The sequence below is a fragment of the Argiope bruennichi genome, chromosome 5 (genome assembly GCF_947563725.1).
Source record: "Argiope bruennichi chromosome 5, qqArgBrue1.1, whole genome shotgun sequence".
NCBI classification, from domain to species: domain Eukaryota; kingdom Metazoa; phylum Arthropoda; class Arachnida; order Araneae; family Araneidae; genus Argiope; species Argiope bruennichi.
The window spans coordinates 62,675,752-62,703,382 of NC_079155.1; the positions used below are offsets into that span (position 1 = coordinate 62,675,752).

At 26.2% G+C, this 27,631-nt stretch overlaps 1 protein-coding gene across 1 annotated transcript; it reads right to left on the reverse strand.

Annotated features, from left to right (window-relative positions):
- Window positions 1-2,308: 2,308 nt before the first annotated feature.
- LOC129968284 (uncharacterized) lies at window positions 2,309-27,322 on the reverse strand. Its single transcript, XM_056082140.1, has 5 exons — window positions 27,044-27,322; window positions 19,540-19,826; window positions 11,972-12,071; window positions 10,494-10,760; window positions 2,309-2,581 (listed from the first exon to the last, which is right to left on the reverse strand). Exons 1-5 carry the CDS (start codon window positions 27,320-27,322, stop codon window positions 2,309-2,311), a joined length of 1,206 nt encoding a protein of 401 aa, XP_055938115.1.
- Between the last annotated feature and the right edge of the window lie 309 nt (window positions 27,323-27,631).

Here is a 27,631-nt window from a genome sequence, read left to right on the forward strand (position 1 = left end):
TTTTTCTATTATCTAGAATGCGAATACTTTAACGCATTTATTGTTTGATGACTCATATCGTCTTTCTGAAAATAACAGCGGAGGATATTTAGTTATTTTCTGGAAATGCAGAAGGTTTATTCGATTTTAACAGTTAGCAGAATGAATAGATGTAAAACTTCCTGCCATAATGTTTTCCCAATAATATTCAGCCATCTATGTACATATATGTATATATAAAGATGAATGATTATTTGTAGGTCTTTTATACAAATATGCAGTATTTGTCTGATCTTGGTGAAATTTGGCCCAGAAACTTTCCAAGATAAGAGAAAAATTATGATAAATTTTTCGCAATCCAAAATCCAATTGAATAAGTCTAATAAACTAATTTCATTAACTTTTGCAATTAAATTTTAAAAAGTAAGCAATGTTTTGGTGTTTTTCAGCTATATCTTTCGAATATATAAAGCCATAAAAATTATATTTACATCTACAAATTAAAACACTTATTTTTTTAATGTTTTATTTGTAGATACTTAGACAGTTTTATTACCCGTGCAATTTTTTTCTAATTTTCAAATTTTTTTAAAAATTTAATTTAAGACAATATTTGTAACAATGCTTTTAATTTTATAATGGAATGCAAACTAATTTCAGAGTTCCAGTTGCTCCATTGTTTAATTGTTTGGGGATTCTTGCATTAAATAGAGATGGTCTAACAAAACTTAGTCATATGGGATTAGTGTGTTAGTAGACCATCTGAAATTAAAATGTATAATTCAATTATTTAACAGAATTTCTTTTTATTTCATGAAGTATACCTATTTTTCAGTTATTTCAAGAAATAATTAATTATGTTCTATTAAATATTGAATTTATTAATGAAATACATATTTTGTAATTTGCACGACCAATAACTAGTTGTAGACAGATGCCATTATACTCACGTTTTTCAAACTTATCCAATAACAAAATGAAATTTGAAATAAATCAACGCCTTATTAATTGTTTAATATCCAGAAAGCCAATATTTATAGAAAAAAACTAATCATATAATGCGGTTAGGTAAAAATAAATTACTTTATAGATATTTCAGGTGCAAATCATTCGCACTTTGCTTTCAAAGCATCTCATTAAACAAACTCGCCGTCACAAATTTTTGGAAAAAATTTCTCACCTAATATATGGCATAAATAAAGATAACTAATCAAATCAAATCTAATGTGCCTTTTTTCCGTCTTATATTGGAAAAAAGAAGAGTTCCTAATCAGATATCTACTAAATGGTATCCATACAAATATGTTAAAAAAAAGAATTGTATTTAATTTTCATAAAGGAAGAATGCTGATAGATACTTTGCGCTCCTGAAGAAAAAATCGCCGACAATTTTATTATCAATAAACTATTATTTTTCAGAATTAACTAATATTCATATAATTATTATTATTCTAGACAGAATGAAAATTTCGATTCAGCAATATACACAAAAAATATATACATTAATTAAGGACATTATAATATTTAAAGCAAAAAAGAGTATTCTGTTTTATATATAGGATTAATTGTATTTCAGTTTAAGTTTGGTTAAGTTTAAGTTAAGTTTGATTATGTTCAGTTTAAGTTTAATTTGTCCTAAAATTAAGTAATTAATAGCGAGGAATTTGTTTTTCACTTTTTTTTTAAGTTTTCCATTTTCATAATTTTAATTCTACTTTAAATATAATGAATTTAATTTAAAATGTTTTTTAACATTTATTAATGCACAAAGCAGAATTTTTTATTTTAATCATTTTCTATATTTAATCTTTATTTTTATAATTATTATTTCTCAAATTCACTACCAGATGGCAACATGTGTATGAAATGGGAATCGGCATTTAATTTAATTAACTATTAATTGAAGAGACAAAATAGCTGAAAATATTAAAACTGTATATTATCAACGAAAATATATTCTAGTATACAAAATTTCAAATGTCAAAAACGATTATCAAGTAATGAGTGAAAAGTAATGAGTTTGTTTGTCAGATAATGAATAAAATTATTTAGAGTAAAATTCTTTAAAATATAAAATTCTCAAATAGAATATATTTTTAAAAATAATGCATCAAGATTTCCTGATGTTTACTTAGATAATATTGCTTTTTGAGATATGGCAAAACACATTTATTCCTAAACCCTGTGTTGAGTACAAAAATTATTTTTTTCAATTATTGTAGTATTTTTTAATTTCAGATTAACTGTAGATAAAAACCAACAGTGAGAAATAATTTTAAAAATTCTCTAACTTATAAATCAATGTTTAAAATTCACTTTATTCGTTTTGTTAAGACAAGGTAATTAAACCACTTTCTAACTTTTTAAAAAAATTCTTATCAATGATGATGTCCGTGGTGATGCCCATGATGATGACCATGATGGTGGTGATGGCCATGATGATGTCCGTGATGGTGATGATGTCCATGATGGTGATGATGACCATGATGATGATGATGTCCGTGGTGATGGTGATGTCCGTGATGATGATGGTGACCATGGTGGTGATGATGTCCATGATGATGACCATGATGGTGATGGTGACGACCCTCTGCATCATCAGCTGGTTGAGAGTTTGCATAAGTGCATAACAGCACGATGCAAACGGCGAGGAAAAGGATCGTTGAAAATTTCTAAATAAATATAATTTTGTGTACTTGTAGAATAATAATATAATTTTGAACGAAAATAAGTATACGAAATAAAAAACGAAATAAATAAATGTAATTTTGAGTACTTGTATAGTACTCTAATTTTCGTATCCAGGTGTTTATTTTAAATTCAAAAAAATTTCAGTCAAAGCCATTAATGTTATTATTTGAAAGTATTTATTTCAGTATGAGAGGCAAAATTTACATACAGAGAATAAGAGGTAAGAAATGCATCAGTCTATATCGAGAAAAAAGAGCAGAAGAACAAAAAAGGAGACCAATTGCTGAACTATAGTTAACCCTTTTTTACAAATTTTCAATCTTTGTATGAAATTATGTAGGTTAGCATAAGTTGTGACAAATTTGTTTTAGAAAGACAGAAACTTAGATGCTTCAGTTCTTTATCTCACAGAAAATGATATGTCTTGGTTTTGTCACTTAATTATTAATTAACCAAATTAATTAATTAATCAAATTAAATTTATCTAATAAGCTAAATGAATCTCTTTTCTTATTCTAATTTCAAGCCTAAAAATATTTTAACATAATATGACTAGAAAAAAAAACGGCCCTTTAAAGGGTTAAAGGAATATAATGAACTGAAATTTATCTTGAAGAAAAAACGTATCTGGATTTGCCAGATTTTAATTATGAAATTATTTCAGTATAGAACATTTTATTTAATTCCATTTACCTGAAAAGGTAATCTTCTATGTTACTACACAGAATGATTTTTAAAACATAACTTTAAAAAAAATCCCAGCATCAGATGCCATATAAAGTCTTAATGCTTATTTTTCACCTTCTACAAAAGATTAAAGAAATTCCCTCATTTCAAAATAATATACAAAATTATTTTTAAATAATTTCCATTTCAAACAGTTATATCAGCAAGCTGCTACATATTTAAATTTAAATTCAGTGTTCCAAATTCACTAAAGTCACTTTTTTTCTTCAAAATCGCATAACAAAATATTTTAACAAATAGTATGTTAACTCTTGAAAACTCAGTCTTTTTTTTTTCAGAGTTTTTGATAAAAAATTCATTTAGAATTAAATACTAAACAGTTCATATCTGTGAATGCTCATGTAGGAAATTTCTTAATTAATATTGTAAATTATTAACTGGTAATTTTTGTAAACATTCTAAAAGTCGCAATTTATGTTTAATGGAAATTGATATTATATTTTAGTATTGATGCAAAATAGGAATTTATTTAAATTATCTCTTCCTATCTCAGATTTGAAGGTACACAAAAATTATTTGGGGCCAAGAGTCAAAATTTTAATCCGTGATTAAGTGATAAAGAAGACACTGGGGACGTTTGCTCCATTTTACTTCAACTTCACATTGGTGTAATCATGGGCAATCTATGGGACGTTTAGAGACTATTAGGGAAGAGGTACATTTTAAAATAATAATATAAAAATTTTATAGTGTTTGGAGATGCTATATTTAGAACAAAAATTCAGATTTACAGCAAAATATAGCTTTTAAAATTGCATTCATAGTTTCATTATGCATTATTTAATGCTTTAATATTTAAAAAATTGAATTAGTATTTTTCAATCTTTATTTTATTTTATAATACAATTTTCTTGTTAGCTGAATTCTTTCTTTTTTTTATTTATTTTTTGCCTTAAATAATTTCACCACCTCCTGCACTAGTTAAACCAAACAAATTTATTGTCCACATAAATGGGAAAAAAAAAAAAAAAAAAAACAGAATTTTGTTTCGAACTTAATTCAATTATGGGAAGGAATTCTAGGTTCTACTACCACGCCTCAGATTAGAACAAGAATAATAGATTTATTCAAATGTTTTTAAATGTTTGAAAAGAATGCTTATTTAAATGTAATATAAATTTAAAGTAATATGAAAGTAATTTAAAACAGTATATAAAAAAGGAAAGAAAAAGCTTAGGTAAATAAAGCATAAAATTTTATCATGTCATTCGGGATGTTCAGGTAATTTTGAAGTATCATTTAATAGCGAGAATTCCCATTTCATTGTTAAAGGATTAGAAAAAAATTCAAATTTCACTCATTTTCACATTCCTCTTATTATTGTATTACGATTATTAATTATTATTATATTCTTTTTATATTAATTTTCGCTCTTAAACTTTATCCACAGCAAAACTCCAAAAATATACATTGGAGATGTGTGGTCCTTTTATAAAGAAATAATTTACTAAGTTGTAGAGTCACTTATTTCTGCTATTAAGGTGTAGAAAAGGGCATATTACCATAGTGCGATTTTGTTATCCAAGCTAATAAATGCTGCAGAATACAATATATATTGGAATGGTGATACAACTACAAGAAACTCGCCTTTTATATTAATCAGAGCCATTCGTTTTTAAAAAAGTATTAACTAACGTGCTTAGATTTTATTGGTTCATTGATTTCTTCTAGTTTACAAACATTCGATAGAAGACAGATAACAATAGCAAATACGTTGACAAATAAAGAAAGAAGTTGATTTTTTCTAAAAAGAGGCTTACCCACAAGAGTAATGTTGCTTTAATTGTACTAAATGAGCTCACTTGACCGTAAAATGCTTATTCGATTTGTTTATTTATTTATTTACATCGTTTTGTCATCTGATATCAGAAAAGAAAATTATTTAGAATACGCATGTTTCAGTCATATTAGGCGTAAATCAATATTTAATCTTTAAATAAAATAGTTTTTCAAAATTAATACATCAAATTTAACATATAGCTAATACCTCTCCTTATTTTTTTGTTTATAGTCTTGCATACTATCTATAAATTTCATCATATGACATGCATGATGAAACACTCGTGCAAATGAGATCGTTATTAAATCTGCATGTAGCTACTTTTTAAGTAGTAATTGCTTATCATAAAGGTTTTTTTTTTATTCCTGATTAGATTTTTAATTAATTTTTCAAAATTTAACATCCTTTCGCAATTACTTTAAGCCATATTATTGTACAAAAAATATATTTGCTCCATTCTAAATTCCAAAAATTGAGTTTTTCAAGAATGATAGTTTTATTTTCGTAAAATCTGCGCACTTAATAAATTTTTAAAAATATTTTTTATATTTTAAAAATATTTTTTTAAATATTTTCTGTATTTTTCAAAACTTGGTTACTGGATTTAGTTATTTTATATAATTAAAAAAAAATTTTAAAAATAAAATGATGAAAAAAAAATCAAGCCCAAAAAATTATGATGCTATTTAATATTACTAGATTATGCTTAGTTTAGTTACTAAAAAATTATGATGCTACTTATGCATAGTTTCGGTCTAAAGGTTCGAAATAAAATATATGAATTATTAAACATAATAATAAAACGATTTTCATCTTGTTATTTGGCTTTTTTACCTTATTATCATTTCTGCTTATACATAGGGAACATAGATTTTACGAGATAATATTTTTTTCACTTATAAAAAAAAATCAACAAACAGTCAAAAATATAAATTGTTTTTTAAATAATTGTTTCCCTTTAAAATTTTGGTATGTTTATAAATTTGTTTGAGCAAATGTTTTTAAAACTGTGACACTGAAATTGAACTGAATATGACCTTCAAATCAGAATGATATTGAATCAACAGAGTATGAATGCATTAGATTAAATGGTGATTTTATATTTACAAAGAAATTAAAGAAATTTTGTTTTCTAAACGTTTAATAATTGCAAAATTCCCATTCATCCTCATGGTTAAAAGTTTGAATCTATGCATTCTTAATACGAAGCTAATTAATTCAAGCTTCATTAATGATTGCATTGAATTAAAAAAGGAAACTTCTCGTCTCGTTTTCAAGCTTCGCTTATTTAGCTTATTTTATTTCTTTTTTTTTTAAACTATTCTTAACTGTATGGCAGCGACAAACTGCAGACACATACAAAAAAATGTACTTAATATGGTGATAATGCACATGCGTATAAATGCAGGATTTAAAACAATGAAAAATATTGTTGCAAAAGAAGCTTAAAAGGATATTTTTTAATTTATTGTTGTTAGAGAATAATTCGTACAGAAATAAAATTGGTATAACATAACAATTTATTATTTAAATTTTAAAGAATTATGCAAATAATTTTGATGTAATAGAATTTCCAAAGTTATTGAGGCAAGACTTTGACATTTTGATTAATTTTAATAAAGTTTTAAATTCTATTTTAAAATATTTAAAATTCTGTTTGTGAGTACCCAATAATTAACTGTCTCAAATACCTCAAACTCAAATTCAATACCTCAAAGTTCATCGGTCTATCATATAGAGCGTTTTGCACTACTTTTGAATCCTTCATATCTCATTGCTTTTTAATAATTAAATTAATTAAATAATCAAAAACTCAGTTGAGTCAAAATTCATTACTGCAATTCCACCTAAATACAATCCATAGAACCTTTGAATTAAAATCTTGTTTAATTCAAAAGCTATATGAAAGAGTTTTTATAGAGAATATCCAATGAGATTTTTAATTAAGTATCTCTTCGGAATAGTTAGAAAGATATTTTTTTACTAACGTTTCTAGACTGCAATGACAGAATATTAAAATGTTTTATTATTTATTCGTTATAATTGCGCTGTATTTCATTGTCAAGTTTTTAATATAATTTGCAACTTGCTAATAAAAAGGAAATAAATTAAGTTTACTTCTCCAGGAAAGTTTTCTGTTTCCTTCGCTTGAAAAATGAAATTATTGCATTGTTGGAAGTACCAATTTTAATAAATAATTCTATAGATTCGAAAATTAAACGCCAGGGTTTGAAAATTAAAAAAGAGAAATCTGGATGCTTTTGAAATCCACCAAACTCGTAAGTTAACATTTAAAAAAAACCTCCATCTAGCTTTTATGACAGCTTTTAATATTTCTCTCTGAAGCCTGGCGTCATCTTTCTTTTTTTTTTGCAAAAAAATCTTTTTTAATAATCTGTAATAAGACAAATAAAGAAATCTGTGGGACTTCTGGGACATTAAAAAAATTTTCAAAACAAAAGCTTTGAAATATTTGACGTTTTCCGTTTTCTGGACGGAAAAGTACTTAAAGCTCTTTAATAATAAAAATAAAATATCTAATTTAAATAAACCTTATTAATAACTGAAGGATTTTCACAAAAAAGATAATTTTGAAATTAAGCATTTATTAATTTGCAACATTAAATTCCATAGATACATTTTTTCCGTTTCTTTCAACATTTAAAGGAAAGAAATCTGAAAATATTACAAAAAAATTAAACAGTATTTGCATTTAAAAATTTTTATGTATATTATTTCATATAAATATATAGACAATCCTGTTGAACTACTTACGCGCAGTATTTTTCAGGTTATTTTATTCAAATCTGCGACTTTGTTTAATTTGGTGGTATATGATAAACCGCAACAAAATAATCAAAGTCAATCTGAATGGGGCGGAGGCCTTCCCATTTCACTCCTTAAAAAAAATTACATTTCATTCGTTTAAAAAAAAATTTCATCAAACTTATAGCGAAAAAAATTTTCTTCCTCTAAAATTTATGAGCTTATTTATATACATCGAATATTTAAAAAAGAATCAGCTCTACAAATTTGGTAATAATTATAATCAAAATTCTTTTTGATGCAATATCTACTATAATATGTTGCCAATTCTTACTCTTTTTATAAATATAAACTTTTAACCATTTCATTTGAACATTAGTTAAGTTTAATTAAAAACTTTATGTATAAATGAGTTCACTTTTTCTACATATGCAAAAATCTAAAAAAGATAATAAATGTTGAATTCATTTATTTCTCCCATCAGACGAAGTGGTTTTAACACTGCGATTACACTAAAGATTTCGGTACTGTTACTTCAAAGGTCATAGGATTCCTTATTTAAAAAAATGCTACTGTCTTTAATAATTGCAAAATGGAATAATTTTTTTAAATTTCCTTTCATTTTTAACTGAACATTTTACAAATTAAAGTTGGCTAGACATCATGAATAATAATTAAAAACAGAATTCATTTTGAATTAAACTACTCCTTGAAGAGTTATGGCTTTTTTGTATTTAACTAATATGTTTATATAATTGTTCTAGTATTTTTAATAATTCGTAATAATGTCTCTAAAAAAATGGAATTTTTTTCGCAAAATGTGACGAACTTTTAATCTCAGTTGGTAGACTACAAATGAGTATCATTGGAATTTCCGCTTTATTTAAACAAAGATCTTGATTTGTGGCACCATTATTTGTGATTGCAATTCATTATAATCACTTTAAGGACTCCCGAGAATGTCCTTAAAGCAATTTTAATTTTAAAGAGAATTTATCTAAAGTGATTTGAAGTAAGAATTATCATGAGAATGTTTCACTTCATTTCACTTAAGGGAATTTTTTTCAGTTATTCCATGTTGATTTAATAAGCACAGAAAACAAATATTTAAAATTTTAAATTCTCCCTAGCTTTCGTCCCAATTAATTCATTAATTTATCGAAATTCATTTCGAAATTATTGAAATAATTATTAATTCATTAATTATCGAAATTCATTATTTACAGAATTTTTCATCGAAATTCAGAATTATTTTAAATAAGATGCACATCGAAAAAACAGAAAACGTGAATTTTTGAAGATAGAAAATTGTGTTCGTTTCTTCATTTTCGAGACTTTACATCACATGTTCTTTAATTTTTTTTTTTTTCCATCATTTACTTCCTTTCGACAAAAAAATATATTTCTAATCGAATTTATGTACAAAAAAATCTTTTCGCATCAATTATTAATAATGTTAATATTAGAATATTAATTAATAATAATAAATACAGAGATATTTACATAAATATCTTTTGAGGGCATCTAATTAATACTTCAAATGAAAATGAATTTTAAGATAATTTTGGCTGGATATTACTATTGTAACAGAATGAATAGCTGCCAGTATTTCCACAATCCCATTTATGGTAGGGACCCACAGTTTAAGAATATCTACTTTCCTCAAGTGGATTTAGAAGGCATTTAAAATAATGAAATAAAATAAAAATTTCCAGACAAGAATCTACTGAAAAACTTACTCAACCAATTTTTGTAAAAATATATTATGGTAATATATAACCATGAAAATTACGAAATAATAATCAGTTGTTTAAATGCTTAAAAATAGAAAAAAAATGCGACAGAAAAAAATAATTTAGTCCAAATGGATTTTGACAAAATAGTATCTAATAAATATGCTGAACGTGAAACTCATTTTTGCCATAAAATCATCTAGGAATTTTAAAAGTTTTAAAAATTAAAATTTTCCTGACTTACAAATATTATTAAATTTTTTGCATGCAAAAGAATTTAGTAATCAATCACATTTCTTAAAAACGATACATACAAGGAAAATTAACACCATTTGAATTTTCTAAAAAAAACAAAAAAAACACTATTTTTTACATCAACATCTTTTATTTGTCAGTTAATGGAATAAGAAGCACATACAGAATTTCTGAATACATATATTAGGGAGCATTTAAAGGAAATATCTTAAGCACATAATAAATATTTTCCAAAAAAAGTAAAACTAGAACAAAGAAACCACAGCAACCCTAAGAAATATATCAGCAATAAAGGAAAATATTCTAATAATAATAATAATGTTAAATAAGAATAAATATTTTTGTATTAATATTAGAAGTTGTTTCCATTCAGAACAGTACTGCTTTTTATTAAATTTGACGACAAAATCAATTTTATGGCAATCTCATTATCTCATTCTATAATGCTACCTACAAAAGCAACTTACAGGAAAATGAATAGAATGACATTTTATGACACTATTTAGTTTTGCACTATTGAGAACTATTGAGAATAATTTTACAACAAGGTATTGTATTCTTTTAATGGTGATGTCCATGGTGATGGCCGTGATGATGACCATGATGGTGGTGATGGCCATGATGGTGGTGATGGCCATGGTGATGATGATGACCATGGTGATGATGATGCCCATGATGGTGATGATGTCCATGATGGTGGTGGTGATGGTGCCCATGATGATGGTGGTGGTGGTGGCCATGATGGTGGTGGTGTCCATGGTGGTGATGGTGCCCGTGATGATGTCCATGATGATGATGATGCCTGGCCTCTAAGCCATCCGAAGATTCGCAGTTGGCATAGGTGCACAGCATTACGATGAGGATAGCAACGAAGAGTACGATTGAGAGTTTCTAAAAATGTACAAAATTTAGAGGAAAATCATTATCCATAATTATCTAAGGATATTCATCATAAAAAAAATTTTGACGTCTGGTCTATTTAACATCTTTTACATGAATATAAAAATATCATAATTGCAAATAAAAGAGATTTTTTGAAATGATCTTTTATCTCTAATTTTCTAGAACTTTAGGAGCAAACTTTAAAAAAATTCTCCTCTTCTTTAAAAAAAAAATCTAAAATTGTGCAGTTGAATAAAATGAAATGGGTAAAGAATTGATTAATAGAAGATCCGTGAAAAAAAAATTAATTCTTTTAAGATTATGTACATTTTCTTTGAGTTAACTGTTTTCGAATTATAGTATTCAGAAAGATTTCGATAAAATACTAATTTGAATAAGAAATTTACTGCTTAGATCACAATTTTTTTATTTCCATTTTGTAGTCTTTTTCAACTATTTTTTCCTTCATTTGCTAAAAAGGTTTTGTTCATAGTTTGTTCTGATTCTCAACAAGAAATCTTTCTTCCAAAATTAATGTCATTTTCATAAACAACAAATATCTTCTCATTATTTTCACTGGAGCCCTTTCTGAATACCTCTGACTTTATTCTTGCATATAAAGAAGAAATACCCCATGAAATGCTGAAATCGAGAACAGGAAAATTCTCAGAGACACTGGGGAAAATCAAATTGTTCAAATCGTGACGATATGTAAAGAGCCTTGATGCGTTTAGAAAAAAAATACATCAAGATTTATGCATTTAGAAAATATATTAAATCACAAAAATGTCTTGTTTAGAGAAACTTGAAAACAATTTCTTTTCTTACTGTACTACTTCTTTACTTACTGTATTAAAAATGAGTCTAGTTAAATTCTGATTGGTTACTTTGATTAAGATACTTGAATAATATCTGCATATTCAAAACAATCTTGAATTGCTTCATCAACAGCAATTATTACAACCGCATTAATGATGAGATGCCTGTCCGCGATACAACGGAAAGGGAGCATAGTAGCTACAGAGGGTATATACCCCTGAACATCCAAGGGCAGAAGTTTGACTTCTAGCTCATACGAAGATGACACTCACATACTCGCTCACATAACCCCTTTTTATTGGGGGACGTTTTCCCACACCTCACAGATAGAGCAAGGGAGAGGAGCAACCATACCCGAACCACCAGGGACACTCATATCACAAAGAAGACGAACTATCTCTAAGTCAGGACGCCGGCAACTGCAACACTGTTAACTATTATAGAACTCTTATTAAGTTTTACATACTCTATAAATCAAAATATAAAAATATACAAAATATTCTACTCTTCGCAAAACATCGAAATTAAACATAAGTCACTATAATTTGTATCAGTAAAAATGCTGAAATTACCTTAAGTAACATAAAACACTGTTGAATGTTTGTAAATCTACATTTCACATAACCTTTCTATGTATTTGTTTACTCCACTCTGAAATAAGGATACTTAGGTTCTACAAAAGCTGTAAATAATATTTTAATGCATGATTTTAAAAGTTTTTATTGACAACATTTTTAAGATAGGTCATTTAAAATTAATGATTTTGCTTTACACTTCAAAAATACATTAATAGTATTGACAAAAGAAAACCATACCATTTTGAGTAATTCCACGATTTTTCCTCTGTAAAAAGACAGAAGAGCTTGTTTCAGAAAAGTTTGATGGTCAAATTTCGATTCAACTGTCTATTTATACTTCCCCTCGATCTAATTTTTAATAAGTCACACTGTTAAAAAAAATAAGTACAAACGCTTCATTGCTTCTGTAATTATCAAGTTCAAGTCACAATGCAATCAAATTCGTTGGACACAAACAAACCGTAGTCATTATTAGACGGATAATGAAAAAATGTATTTCGTCCAAACTCATTGAACCACAGCGTCTTTTTTTCAATGCTACATAGCGTTTTTAAGCAAAATATTTATATTTTATGTAAATAATATGGGAAAAAACTGCTCACTTTTTGCCCTTTGTCAAGAAAGCTATTGTGTTCTTAACTACGTTTAAAAGATTGAATAAAATTGATATCATAAGTTTTTAGCTCCTAGTATTACAGCCAAAAAAAACCAATTTAATTAATGTAATTTACACCGTGAACCTTTACTGGTGCATAACAAAACCTTATGAAATTTCATATTACATTCTTTCATAAAATTGAATTTTAAATATTAATGAAAACAACGTCGGTTTCAATTTGAAAATAACAGAAAGATAATTTTAAAAGGCTGTCTCCTATCCTAATGTGTTTCTTATATTTAAATCGGATATAAATTTCTTTAACATATAAAATGTTAAGAATGATAAGAAATGGTTATCAATAGGAGCATATTATTGCAAAAGCGGTCTTACGTTTGCGCATGTATTGTAAAATGTTATTAGTACATGTTTATATCATAAATCAATAGCAATTAAAAAGCTTTAAATATTGCAACTAAACGTATAAACTTTCATGTTAGTATTTCTCACTTTATTACTTCATAGTATAAAAATATCTAAACGAAAGTATTGGAATCATCAAAAAAAATTCGAACTCTAGTCTCCATGCTTTAGAACCCGAGTAAAAAAAATGGTGATTATGTCTGTTTATTTGTAACACGATAACTTAAAAGCGCTTTGACCCCGTCAGATAATGTTTGAATTTTAGTACATGATCTTTACATTATATTAATAGATATCCATAAAATTTTGAACAAAATACATTTAGAGAAAGTATATAAAACGGTTCATTTACAACAGAAAAATATGATTACAAAACGTAAAGAGCTAGAGGAATAAAATTTGGAACACAATTTTAGCATCTAAAGTGTAGGTCTGTCTAAAAACTGACTATATATCGGCTTGTAATTTCGCATGTATGTAAGCCCAAAAAGTGCAATGATTTAAATAATTGAAATTCGGTGTATAATTTAGGCAATAAAATTGCATCCATGTGTCAAATTTGGTTTCAACAGACTGTAAACCGGCGTCCAAAATGCTTGTTGGGCTTTCTTTATTATGTAACGAAGTATAAAATTACAGTTCGGGATTTTGGAATCAAAATTCTGAACCAGTAATTCTGTGTAACTTATGAACTTTTCCAAGGTTGACAATTTTGATTGATCCAAAGTTATGAGCTTTCCCAAGGGATAACAGTTTTATAAAATAGTAGGCCAGTTTCGTGCAGACCATTCCAATTGATTTACGCATGCTTTTCCTCTTTGTTTGTCACTTGTAGTTAGATTTATATGTTCCTAGTGTGTGTGTGTGTGTGCGTGTGCGTGTGCGTGTGTGTGTGTGTGCGTGTGTGTGTGTGTGTGTGTGCGTGTGTGTGTGTGTGTGTGTGTGTGTGTGTGTGTGTGTGTGTGGTGTGAGCGTGTGTATGTGTGTGTGTGTGTATTGGCGCTATTATTATGTGTATTGTACTATTCCATAGTCCATGTGTTAAAAATTTGAGGTACATTTCTGTGGAGAGTGAAGTATCATTTCTGTGAGAAGGCACAAGTATTTAGATAATGGGGGCTCATCTTCGTTCATTCACGTCAATATGTTTTCAAAAACACAACACAAATAAAAGGCGTACCATATGATAAAAATTATGTACTCCTGATCAACTTTATTTTTGGACACTATCAACTATTTGAGGCACACGATGAGGCACGAAGAAAAGAAAAAGCCTTGTTATTCAGAAATTTTTTTTATTATAAAACAGTGAAGAAAAAATATTTCTTTCAATTATTTAACATAAAATATTACTCAGAATAAGAGAAAAAAAATAAAATTTCAATAAATCCTTTTTTTTTCAGGGTAGGACATATACAATCCCACTACCTCACAATTAAAAATTAGTAGAAAATATAAAATAACATGGTTTTTTTGGGTTATTAAATAATCTATTCTCTCATAATAAAACTACGCATACTGTGAACTCATATATGAACAACAAAAATTCACTCCATCACATAATGCGACAACCGTAAGCACAGCAGCACACACAACTTATTGATGTGTTTTGATTTATATGAATTTTTTTCATTTATTTATGCATTTACCGTTAGTGCATAGAATTATCAACTGAATAACAAAATTAATCAAAATATTAAACTGCATAATTAAGAGAAACCTTAATGTTTTGAAGTGGTTTAAAATATAACCTACCATGCATAAAAAGCTGAGTAAAAAGGGGAACAGTTTTTTTTTTTTTTAACTCAAAGAGGTAAATCTATAGAAACGATTATAGTATGAATTTGAAAGGTGGAACAGTTATATGTATTAATTTAAGTACATATGTACCTCCTATTTTTTGTAGCTTTTCTAGATCATATCTCTTAAGACTTTTTTTATAAAGCTGAAGCTGAGAGGCAAGTGCTATTTCCTTTTCATATATTTCTACAGGGTCTTTTGTATTTAAAATAGTTAAATTTTAATTAGCGATTATTCCCTTTCCATCTTTAATATATATATATATATATATATATATATATATATATATATCTTTTTATTTATTTAAAATTGAAATTTTTCATATCCTTTTATTTACCTATTAAGAATATTTTACTCCCTATATATATTTTATTAACCATATATAAATATATTTTTTTAAATATAATGTCTTGGATTTCTTTTTCTTTGAAGCCATATAACTTCTACGAACCTTTCCAATTTCACTTATATGCTGAAGATTAATATATGGAATTAAATTTTTTTTCAAAAATATTTCAGGCATCTAGTGAATTGATTTGAAGCTTTAAACGTCATTTGAGTCAAATAAATGCAATTACTGATAAAGTGACCTTCAGTGTGTTCAATTTATATTTAAGTTTCAATTTACATGTGTTCATTTACATTATTTAATATATATTTAAATTATAATTTTAAAAATCTTCATTATAAAAGTTTATGACTAAATGAAAATTAATTGAATAATTCGAACTCATGAATTCTATTCTGTAAAATTTAGAGCAAGTATTTAAAAAATATAATATCTGTAATAAATTCAAAACTGTTAATAACAGTAAAAACGCTTAACTTTTTTAATTCATTTATTACAATTTTATTATTTTCTCTAGATGATGTAAATTATTATGATGTATTATATCTGGATGAGACCCTTGAATTTTCTATTTAATATTATAATTTGTAAAAAGAATCCAGTTTGTTTAGTTCGCTTTTTTATTTTGATCCCATTAATCCAGAATTACTCAAATTCTATGGCAATATGATAAAAAGTTTAATAAAGTATTCAACTGCTTTCTACATTAGAAAACTAGATTTCAAATAAACAATTTCTTTAAAAAAACATATTTTTTTCTTTACCGTATCCAATTATTTTTTAGAGTTTTCCTATTTAGTACAATTTTCAGTTATTTCTTTGAACTTAAAATTTAGGAAAATAAAAGAAATAATTTTTTTTTCAACATTTAGGTTTAATTACGCATTCCATAAGAACCAATAAATATAGTGCAATTACTTACAGAAAAAAATGTAAAAGAGGTATCCTCTTCAATTTTCCACAAAATATCTAGTTTTCAGTTTGAATTCGGCAATATTGCAATGTGTTGGATTGTAAATACAATGGATTTTCTTTATCAGTTTTTTATATTTCCAATTATAAAAAAATGTTTATAATTTATTATTCAAGGAATAATGTAAAGAATTTAACTTCAAGTATATATGTTTCATCATTTTTTTTCTTGTTTGTATAAATATAATATCAATATTATGTATATATATATAATGTAAAGCACAGTCAAGAAAATACATAAAATGAAATACGAAGTACTGTTAGTTATGTACTTGATATTAACGTAAAAACTAAGGGAAAATCCTAGATTAAGGATATTAATATATTTTAAATTAGAAAATTATTTTTATAAATATTTTGTAGAAAAGAAACCGAAGAAAAAGAAAGCTATCATTTTCACCCATTGAATTGTGAATAAGTTTGCTTGTGCTGCCATCTATATTTGAAAACTGTTACTAATTTTAGTTACGAAAAATATATTTTTGTTTATATTTATTTAATATTTTCATACACTTTTTAAGCAAAATTTTGCTAGACATATGTATAATTTTCCCATATAGACCTTCTCATTTAACTTTTTTTTCATACTATACTTTTAAATAAATAAATTCAAAAATATGAAAATCCAGATATTTTTATCATGCATATCATCACCTTGCCCATTTTATCACATTAGGGCATAAATAAATATGCTAGTACATCTTTTAAAAAAACTTTATGCAATTGAATTCTGCTCTTAAATTTGGGATTTTTTTAACTTTAAAGGTCATTTTTTAAATTTTTTAATATACTTTAAAAATATTATACGATTTGTAGTTCATGTTTAATGAATACCAAGAATCTCTGTTTATAAAATTTTTAAGAAATATTTGTAAGTTTCAAGTATCCCATCTCCAATCCATTTTACCTCCAAATCTAAATAGAGATGAATCTGAATCTTCTATTTCATTAGGTAGTAAATCTACATATGTAGATAATTAGTATTATATCATTGTGTTTGGTGAGACAAATGTTGGTGATGTATTGTATTTGGTTTGTGTTTGATGTTTGCTGAGACAAATGTTGGTGATGTATTGTGCTTGGTTTGTGTTTGATGTTTGGTGAGACAAATTGCTCATAAAATATTTGTGTCCTGTTATTAATTTCCACATAAAATCAAGAATTTTAAAAATTAAGCTACGAAATTTTTGCTGAAAATAATTTTTGATATTTCCAGATTTAGTTTGAAAAGATATTTGTTTTGTGTCTCAAATTCATCAACCATGGTCTAACCATTACACCTCTCACCAGACTGTTGACGCAACCATCTGCTTTAAACTTTTTTTTACCCTTTTTTGTCTTATCTTGATATTAGCACGATTGCAACCATAGTGATATTTAGACTCCTGTTAAACAGGTAGGGGGCTAATTTAGTTTTATGGAACCTCAAAGCTCAAGGAATCTTTCCTTTTGTCGATATCATTTCATTAAATATTTAACTTTTGATTTATTTCTTATGCTTATAAACTAATTGTTTGATCGGTTCAACAATAAAACCAGCCAGAATAGTCTCCCCATTTTTTTGGAATATTCTTTAATTAATGTACTTGCGTATTATTAACCGTTTGTTATTGGCGGTCAATAATTATGAAAGAGCGCATTAGCGTGGCGATATAATATTTATATTATATTGGCGATATTATATTTATATGGCTTGGATACGGTTAAAACAAAAATAGCAGAAAACCGAATGAAATCACTGAGTTGCCATTGTAGCAACAAATTAGCGCACCAGATTTCATATATTTAAGTCATTGCATTTCTGGTTTATATCTTTTACATGCTTGTGAAAGTACAGACCGACAGACGGTCAAACTTCGACAGATGTGAAAATTTAATTATAATCTATGCTTTAAATGATAAAACTGTGAATTTCACTTGGCTAGTTGTTATGTTTTAGAATTATTGCCTTTTTAGAATTACCTTTTGCTTAAAGATGATTTAATGATTAATTTGCTTTTCGTTTTTTGATATAGTTTCCGGTAATAAATTTTTTCAACGAAATATTTAATACATGTCAATGTCTAAACATGTTCTTGTTTTATTATAACTTTATCGTGATATTTTTTTAATCCAAAATTAGCTGGTATTTTACTAAAATTTTTACCTTAATGCTTAAAACCATAATTTTTCTTTGTCTGAAAATATTTGGAGAAATAAAAATTAACAAAATATAAGGTGTTTTAATGAATTGCGATTAATCGGATGTATAGAATCCGATTTAGAAATATAACGCTTTAAGACTGCGCTTACGTAAATCTTCGCTTACAATTCGAACTCTTTAATCTATATCCAGTTTCTACATTTCTTTTAAAGAGTCTGCCTACTTTACAATGCTCCAAAAAGTGTAAGAAAGAGTTCAATTTTTGCAATTTGCTGAATTCTAAACTTTTTGATGAAGATGATATTTCAAAAATATTACCCCATACAAAACTTTTAGATGAGGATGATGATATTTCAAATATATTAACCCATGAAGAGCTTTCAGAGGAAGATATTTCTAAAATATTTCCCCATGTAAAGCTTTTAGATGAGGATGATGATATTTCAAATATATTATCCCATGCTATACTTTTAGATGAATTATATAAATATAGAAAAAATCAAATTAACTGGGAAAATATAACGCATTTTCTTCCCTTTTTTTAAAAAAAACTGATATATGAGATTAATTTTAAACATTAATGTTTACTCCGAAATTCAGGCTCGTAAATATAAATCAATGTAATCAAATAGAAGAGTCAACTCTTAAACTTGACAAACTTTGGATAAAACTTTTCTTCAATCTGAACTTATATTTTTCCAAAATTAAAATCTTAAGCATAAAACTTTGTAAATTTTGAATTAAAAATCTTTTTTTAAGAAATGTAACATATTATTGAAAGCATAAACATGTTTGGTGTACACATGCATGAATTTGAGGAATAAAAAATAAAACAAAAAGGTTTTATCATTTGAATTTATTTACTAAGCTTGTACAAAATTTTAAAATTCCAAACGCACTGTCAAATCTAAAATAAGTTAAATATGATTTCAAACTTCTGGAATGAAGCAATTTCTCACAAGTTTTGAAATTGGGCAGCATGAATGGCTTCGTTCTGATTTTCCCCATTATAAAAATGTTGTACCGTAATGCTTCGAGAAGATATTTTAGACTTTCATCAGTGGTGGTGCCCATGATGATGGCCGTGATGATGGTGATGTCCATGATGATGACCATGGTGATGATGATGCCCATGATGATGGTGATGTCCATGGTGATGATGATGTCCATGGTGGTGATGATGTCCATGATGATGATGATGGTGATGGCCATGGTGATGGTGATGGCCATGATGGTGGTGATGGCCATGATGATGCCCATGGTGATGATGATGACCATGGTGATGTCCATGATGATGATGGTGACGAGCCTCTAAGCCATCAGAGGACTCACAATTTGCATAGGTACACAGCAGCACGATGCAAACAGAGACAAGCAGAATAACTGAAAATTTCTGTTGAAAGAAAAATGATTAAAGCAGATTGTAACTGTTAAATTTTAATTTTTGGATATTTGAAATTTCTAATTGTTTAGAATGTTAGCTTAAAACATGATCAAAGCACAGTGATGAAGTCTTCTTAAAGTGATAAGAAAAAGTAAATTCACCGCAATTAACAAATTTATGCAATGTGAATAACAACAGTGTAAGCTTTAGTCAGATCTCTTTCATTTTTTCCCCTGAAAAGTCCTCTAGATAAATTTTTTATTTGACCTTGATTAATAATTAATAATTTATTCAAACCTGATTAATCATTAGTCATATATTATAAAGTTACAAATAGCTCTCTACATTAATAGAAATTTTTCAAAGCGATACTGTTTCTTAGAATTTTGTAATTTAATCCTTTCAACTATCATCTACAATCTTTAAAATCTAATTTCATCATATGAAACTTTTTTTTTGCTTAAGCTAGTTTTTAATAGCATTCATTTATATGGCTCAAAATATGTCTTTATTTCTATAATTACTTTAGTTCCAATTCAAAATATGAGATATTTATAAAAATCATCATTTAGTCATTCAAGCCCGTTCAAAAACTTATTGTTGAAATTCAAATGGTAAATCATGATTCAAAAAGGTTCTTGGCAATTTCTAAATAAGTCTTTAATGGGAAAACATTTCACAAACACGAAAATAATGCAATCTGAGAAATATAGCGTTATTTCTGAATTTTATTAACTATCGACTATTTAATTACTAAACTTATTCAACTGCTTTCTTTGAAAACTTCCTTCTTAATGGAAATACAAGGTACAAATGACAAATTTATTAAAATAGCCATAGTCTGAGATATTTTCAAAGAGAATTTCGGAATGCTTTTACCATTTTGATTACTTCTTTGGCTGCTATGACCACTGCAAATGTAGTTTTGCAAACTGCAATGACTAAGGATTTGCACAAGTCAATTTATATTACTGCTCAGGTCATTACTTTGTGAAGAGTTAATCTAGAAAATGTTAATGTGTCATGATGCTGACCGGTTCATTGGTTCTTTGAGTTAATGACAGGTGCACAATAAAAATTAATGCAAATTAACTTTCTACGGACATCTTTCGACAAACAATCGAAAATGACAAGATTTTTTTAGCTCCTTGCTTACTCAAACGTGGTATCTATTTTATTGTGCCTTTCAGTTCGTTTCTTAACACTCTCTTGTTTCGAAAAAGAAAGTGTTTTGGTATTATGTAATATAAAAATAGTTTTAAGGGCCTTTTTCTGTTTTGCACAACTTTAAAAAAATTGTTTTCTAGTTTCTTTATTGTGCTTAACGGAAAAAATCATGCCTTCTTCAATTAAGGCATATTTAGGCAAAATTTATTTTTTATTATAGTTTTCATGAATTAATTTTAATGGTGTTTGCCTCAGATATCGCGTTCAATTTTTTTAAAAGACTTTTTTATTTTTAAACGTGAATTTTTAAAGATTAAATTCTTTATGCATATCTGCATATATAATATTATTATTAAAATTTATAATAGATATATTGGTTTCTTTGCTGAAAACGTTTTACAAAAACCAAGTGTATATTTCTATTAGTTTTTATTCACTGATTGAACTTTTGGCAACATATGGAAAAATATGTTCTAATCTTAAGAAATGAATACATATAATATATAACTGCAAAATTATTAATAATTAGATATTTATTATTGTTTCTATTTTACTGTAGAATTGTTTACGCATTATTCTTTAAAATAAAATTGATTGTACCCTTAAAATTTGCTGTTTTATTCTTAACCATTTGTCAAAATCAAGTAAAACATATTGTATTGTAATTGTCAAAAATTTAGTTTAATGTAATGACGAATATCCAAGTTTTAACCTTACATGAGTAAAAATAATAAAGATGAATTAACTAACAAATAAATCATTAAAATAAATATTTTTAAAATTATATTTGTATACCTATCAGCTTGAATATTCAACTCGAAGACAGCATTCTGAGCAGTTAGTTTGCTGAAAGCAAATAGATAGACGATAAGGATTTAATTTTTTTTAATTGTAAGCAAATTTTGCAAAAAAATTTTCCAAGATTATTACAAAATGTTTGCAAATTTTTTTTCCATTTCAGATTTTTTTGTTTTTTCTTAAAGAGAAAAAAAATGTTTAAAGCTAAATTTTAAATTAAATAAAAGTTGAAAACTTGATTAATCATAACAATCTTTTCAATTTTAAATTAGTTAGTAATAGTTAAATAGTTGCTTTTTTATTTCATGGTTAACTGTTCATTCATAATTAAAATTTTTGCATTTTAGTTAAATATGAATTCTTTTTTATGAGTCTAATGTTTTTTAATAATATTTTTACAAATTTTAAAGAATCGAAAGAAAGTGATTTTTATATTTTTGGAACATCAGTATTATTCTTTCTTATTCAGTGTGGTGTTGGAATCCATGACTTAAAAGATCTTGATTTAGAATAAAAAAGTACATCTTCAAGGAACCAGTTTCTTAAAGAATTTGTATTCACATTTTAAAAAAAATCACAAATAGAAATACAAAATAACATTTTATTGCTTTTTTGCCATTCTTGTGATTACATCAGAAGTTTAACATCATTTATCAGCATTAAAAAGAATGAAATGATTTCATGAGCATGCTCTAAAAGAACAAATTATATGTACTTATGATGACGGTTTTGCAAGGATAAGCCATTTTTCATTAACTCATTAGGAATTAACTCATTCATTAACTTAATAGGAATTAATAATACTTTCTCAAGGATAGGAATAATGTGATAAATTTTATTAATATTAATAAATGGCATTGAGTTTTGATGAATTTTTATTTTATTTATGCTATATTAGAATTATAAAAAATAAAATATTATCTTAGGCACGCTATTAAAGAACAAATTATATGCACATATTATGCAGGGTTTGAACAGATAAACCATTTTTAAAAGCCACATGAACAACTAGATAAAAATTATTAATATTTTCTTCATAAAAATAAATGGGGTTTAATTCAAAAAATAGCTTTTATAATAATAATAAATCACATTCCATTTCAATTATTTTTATTTTATTTATGCTATAAATTTGTTTTTAGAAATGGATAAAAAGTAATTTTTCATCAGAAAATTCTATATAATCCTAAATTAAATGATTTTCTTATATTTCAATATCAGTTATAAATTCAAATAAAGTTTACAGAAAAAAATAATCTCAAATTTAATTCAAATTTAGTTTATTGACTACATTTAATTAACTATAATATATGCTTTAGCTAAAAGATATTTTAGATTAATTATTTTAGTAACTAAACACCGAATTATTCAATTGAAAAAAGTGAAAATTCTAAGTATTGCAACTAATCATTATTGACTCATGTAGGTTTAAATGCTACAGTGTCTCTATGTTTGCATCATATGAGTCATTATTAAAGATGATTCATTAGAAACCAATTCCTCAATATTCTCTACAAAATTTGACTCGAGCTTGAGTTGATCAATTGCAGTTTTAGTTTTGAATTTATGATATAAACTTGGAAAACATTTTAAATCTTATTTTGGAAAGAAATAAGATTTCTTTAATCTGATATAATTATTTTACAAATTTATGCAAGAAATATATTTCATTGTATTGAATAATCAGTTTCTTAAAACAGAATAATTTTTTTTAATAATTGATGGTCTCAGCACTTAAAAAAACCTTTTATTAACATTACAAAAGTAATATTAATTTCTTTTTGATGTATAGAATTTTGAGACATTTTTCTTGATATATACAATTTTACTTTGACACACATACAAATATATATATATATAATATTTTAAAATCTAATTTCAATCATAGTTAATATCCAAATTTTTGTCTTAAATTAGAACATGTTAACTTCATTCTAAAAATGTTCTCTTATTTCCTGATCCAATTCCACCTTTTTTATTTAATTAATGTTAGACGAGCTTTAGAATACTGATGACTTCAGCATTTTATCACGCTCCAAGTGAAGGGATAAAATCCCTAATGCCTACAACATTCTTTTGAAGATTTCTAAGCCGACACACGTAAAAGAAATCTCTATTAAAATCACTGAAGGGACAAGTTTCCTTCTGTTTTACTCTTGTGATGATGTTTACTCGTAGGATATAGACGGGCGCAATTTTACCACTTTTTTCTTTGTATAAATTTTACCTCCATAAATAAATCGCAATTTAATATTTAATGAAATGAAAATAAATCGCAGATGAAATAAATCGCAGTTAAAATTTCAAGTTTCAACAAAAAAAAATTATTTGTTTGGGTAAATCAGAAATGTTTTATATATCCCACATTCCCCTTGCGAAATGACATTAAGGCTAGTTTTTTCCATATCTTACGAATCCTTTTCTTTTATATATAATGGGAATATTTGCAGTGAATATTAATATTTTTCTCATTGTTAATTTACATTTAAAGTGATAAAGAAAAGTTTAAAAATACTGAGTTAATTTCCACAAATCCGCTTTAATTTACCGCTAATTTTTAGTTTTCAAAATTGCTCACATTAAAAAAATCAAATGAATTCTTTAAGAAATAAAAAAAAACTAACATGTGAGTATAAGAAACATTAAAAAAATCAAAGGAAAGTCTGGGTTTACTTTCTTCTAGACTTGTAATAAAAATGTGGTGTGTGTGTGTGTGTGTGTGTGTGTGTGTGTGTGTGTGTGTGTGTGTGTGTGTGTGTGTGTGTGTGTATCGATGCTCTACAGGTTCTACCTTTAAACCTTCAGAAACAAAATTTGGCCCATATATATCTTGGAAGGTATATATTCCTTATGGAAACATGTACTTCAAAGCTTTGTCTTCTTAATGATATCTACTTAATAATCGTACGTTATTTTCTTAAATTTCGGCAATTTTTAAAAATAATTTTCATACTTTTAAACAGCAGATTACATTGTTCTCCTGAAATTCAAACCTTTTTCATCATTTCATCAAATATTTAATCACGTGATTTTCTTTTACTGGTAAAAGCTAAAGAAGTAGGATTATGACTTTTATCCATCTAGTTTGCAAGATGAGTAAAATAGAGAAGTTGAAACACCATTAAATTTATAAGATAGATGAACCGCACATTTAAATTTTTAATAGTGCTATGATGACTTTTATTTGAATTAATATGCAGTTTGCTAACCTAAAATACAATTATTAATTTTATTTGGTTTCTTAAATAAAATTAAAATTAAAATTAAATTTATAAAAATAAAATTTAAATTTATGTTAAAAAATTTATGATTCGAATGAAATAATTTTTTTATATGAACTAGAAAGACCATAAAAAGTAACAAACTTTCTCCTCCTTTCATCAAACTAAATCAATATTTTTTATTGTAAATTAATATCTATTATTTTTATTAACAAACTTTAGTATTTGGCTTTTATTTTTTTACGATGATTTCTTACTTTGATGATTTTTCACAAATTAATAATTATATACATGATTAATAATTATATACTATCTAGTCCAAAAAATTCACCTCTCAGAATCAATATTTACCTTAATAATATAGATTTTCCGCAACATAAAAATACGTTTGCTGTTTCTAAATTCAACTTTTTCGGATTTGAAGTCAAAACTTATGCATAGTCGGTGTTGTAGTTTACCGAAATAATTTCGTAGGCAAATAGCATTTACTCCTTCCATATAATTGTTGTAATACATGCTTTTGATATATCAAAAATATAGTCATTGACTATACAGTATGTGTAAAATTATATTTAGAAACTCTTCGCAATCAAAATTTATATTGACCTGTTAAAAAATCATAGAATTAAATAATGCTGGATCAACATTATAATTCACATAAACCTACTGTTTTATCTTTAAAAAAAAGTAATATCTTTTAAAAAAATCTTTCCTTAATTTCTTAAAATTAATTTAATTTTAGGCATGTACTATTATTAATCGATATTAATACTATGATTATAATAATTACAAAACGCGAATAACAAAATTCGAACCATCAAATTAGCAAATACATTTAAATACCTAATTTAAGCCATTTAAAAATAAAATATTTTGAAATTATTTCACCTGAATATCATAGGAGTATATTTTTCCTTCTTTTCATATATATTTAACTAATCGTTCATATTAGATTTTAATTATCTAAAAACTAAACAATTAATTATAGAAAACACGCTTTATACAAGTTTTTATTGTACCAATAAGAGAAACAGGGTCATTAAATAATTGCTTAACTGTTGAAAAAAAATTATTTAAGATGTTTCAGCAATTTCGTTTTTTTACTCTCTTAAATTTATGATAAAATTTTAGAGAATTTAGAAGTATAAAAATAAAAGAACAGAATTTAAGAAAGTTAAAAAAAATGCTTAAAATGAAATGATTTTGGTTTAAAACTTTTTTAATCACCAATTGTTTAAAGATCTTTTAATAAATATTAATTAAATTATTGTAATAATTAACAAAGACGAATGTAATGAATTTTAATAATTTATAAACTTTAGATTTTCAGATACATTTAAATAATTTAAACCATTTTGAACTAAAATTTTTACAAATTATTCAGCCTGAATATTATAGAAAAGAATTTTTCCCCTCTTTCGTATCCCTTGAACCAGTCGTTTATTTTAGATTTTAATTATCTGAAAACAAAATAATTAAATATATAAAGGACATTTTATTGAAGTTTTTATCATGCCAATAAAAGAAGCGATGTTGCAAAAAAATTATTTAGCTACTGAATAATTATACAAAAATTTCTTAAGAAATTTAAGCAGTTGTCACTATATCTGTATTGTTTTTTATGCTTAATTTTTCTATGTAACAATAATGAGTGATCTTTAGTTCCAAATTAATTTCCTCTGTTCTTTATTCTCTGAAATCACACTAAAAGGACTTTTTTTTTGGTATGTTTATTCGCATTATCAAAGAAATATAGACACGCAAGTTTCAAACTTAAATATTTATTTTAAAATTGTGTACAAACATTATTCGCAATTGTTTTTAAAACTGCATAATCAGTTCTATACACTTAGATAAGCAGATATATCATTTCGAATTATTTTTTGCAGGTATCTTTAGCTTTATGACATTAAATATTTTTTATCCCAGAATATTATGCATGAACTCCACTCCGAAACCCAATTTTTTCTGCTAGTGATGATGCCCATGATGGTGGTGATGACCATGATGATGTCCATGGTGATGGTGATGCCCATGGTGATGACCATGATGATGATGGTGACCATGGTGGTGATGATGTCCATGATGGTGATGATGATGGTGCCCATGATGGTGGTGGTGGTGATGTCCATGGTGGTGGCCATGATGATGATGATGTCCATGATGGTGGCCATGATGATGACCATGGTGGTGGTGATGGCGTGCCTCTGCAGCATCAGAGACTTCACAGTTGGCATAAGTGCAAAGCAGCACGACGCAGATGGCAACGAAGAAAAGAATGGAGAACCTCTGTAAAAGCAAATATTTATTTCAGTTCTCATTCATAAATATTTCTTATAAAATGTTTGCATTTAAAATTTTCTCCAGATTTTTAATTTATTCTATAATAATAAAGCTAATACTACGGATGTATAAAAGATACTATACTAGAGCTCCAATATAATAATTTTTAAAACAATATCGTAGTAAAATTGACTGTGTAGTATTATATAGTTTAATTGATTTTTTTCAGATGTAAATTGTATTCAATTCGAGCATAATTTCTG

Excerpts from the sequence above, each read along its gene's own strand:
- LOC129968284 (XM_056082140.1), bottom strand. The coding sequence starts at position 27,322 with ATGCCAACTGTGAAGTCTCTGATGCTGCAGAGGCACGCCATCACCACC. Across the intron at positions 19,827-27,043 it reads TCACTAGCAGAAAAAATTGG|AGGCTCGTCACCATCATCAT; the intron begins GTTTCGGAGTGG and ends CTGATGGCTTAG. Across the intron at positions 10,761-11,971 it reads TCCCTTGCTCTATCTGTGAG|AGGCCAGGCATCATCATCAT; the intron begins GTGTGGGAAAAC and ends CGGATGGCTTAG.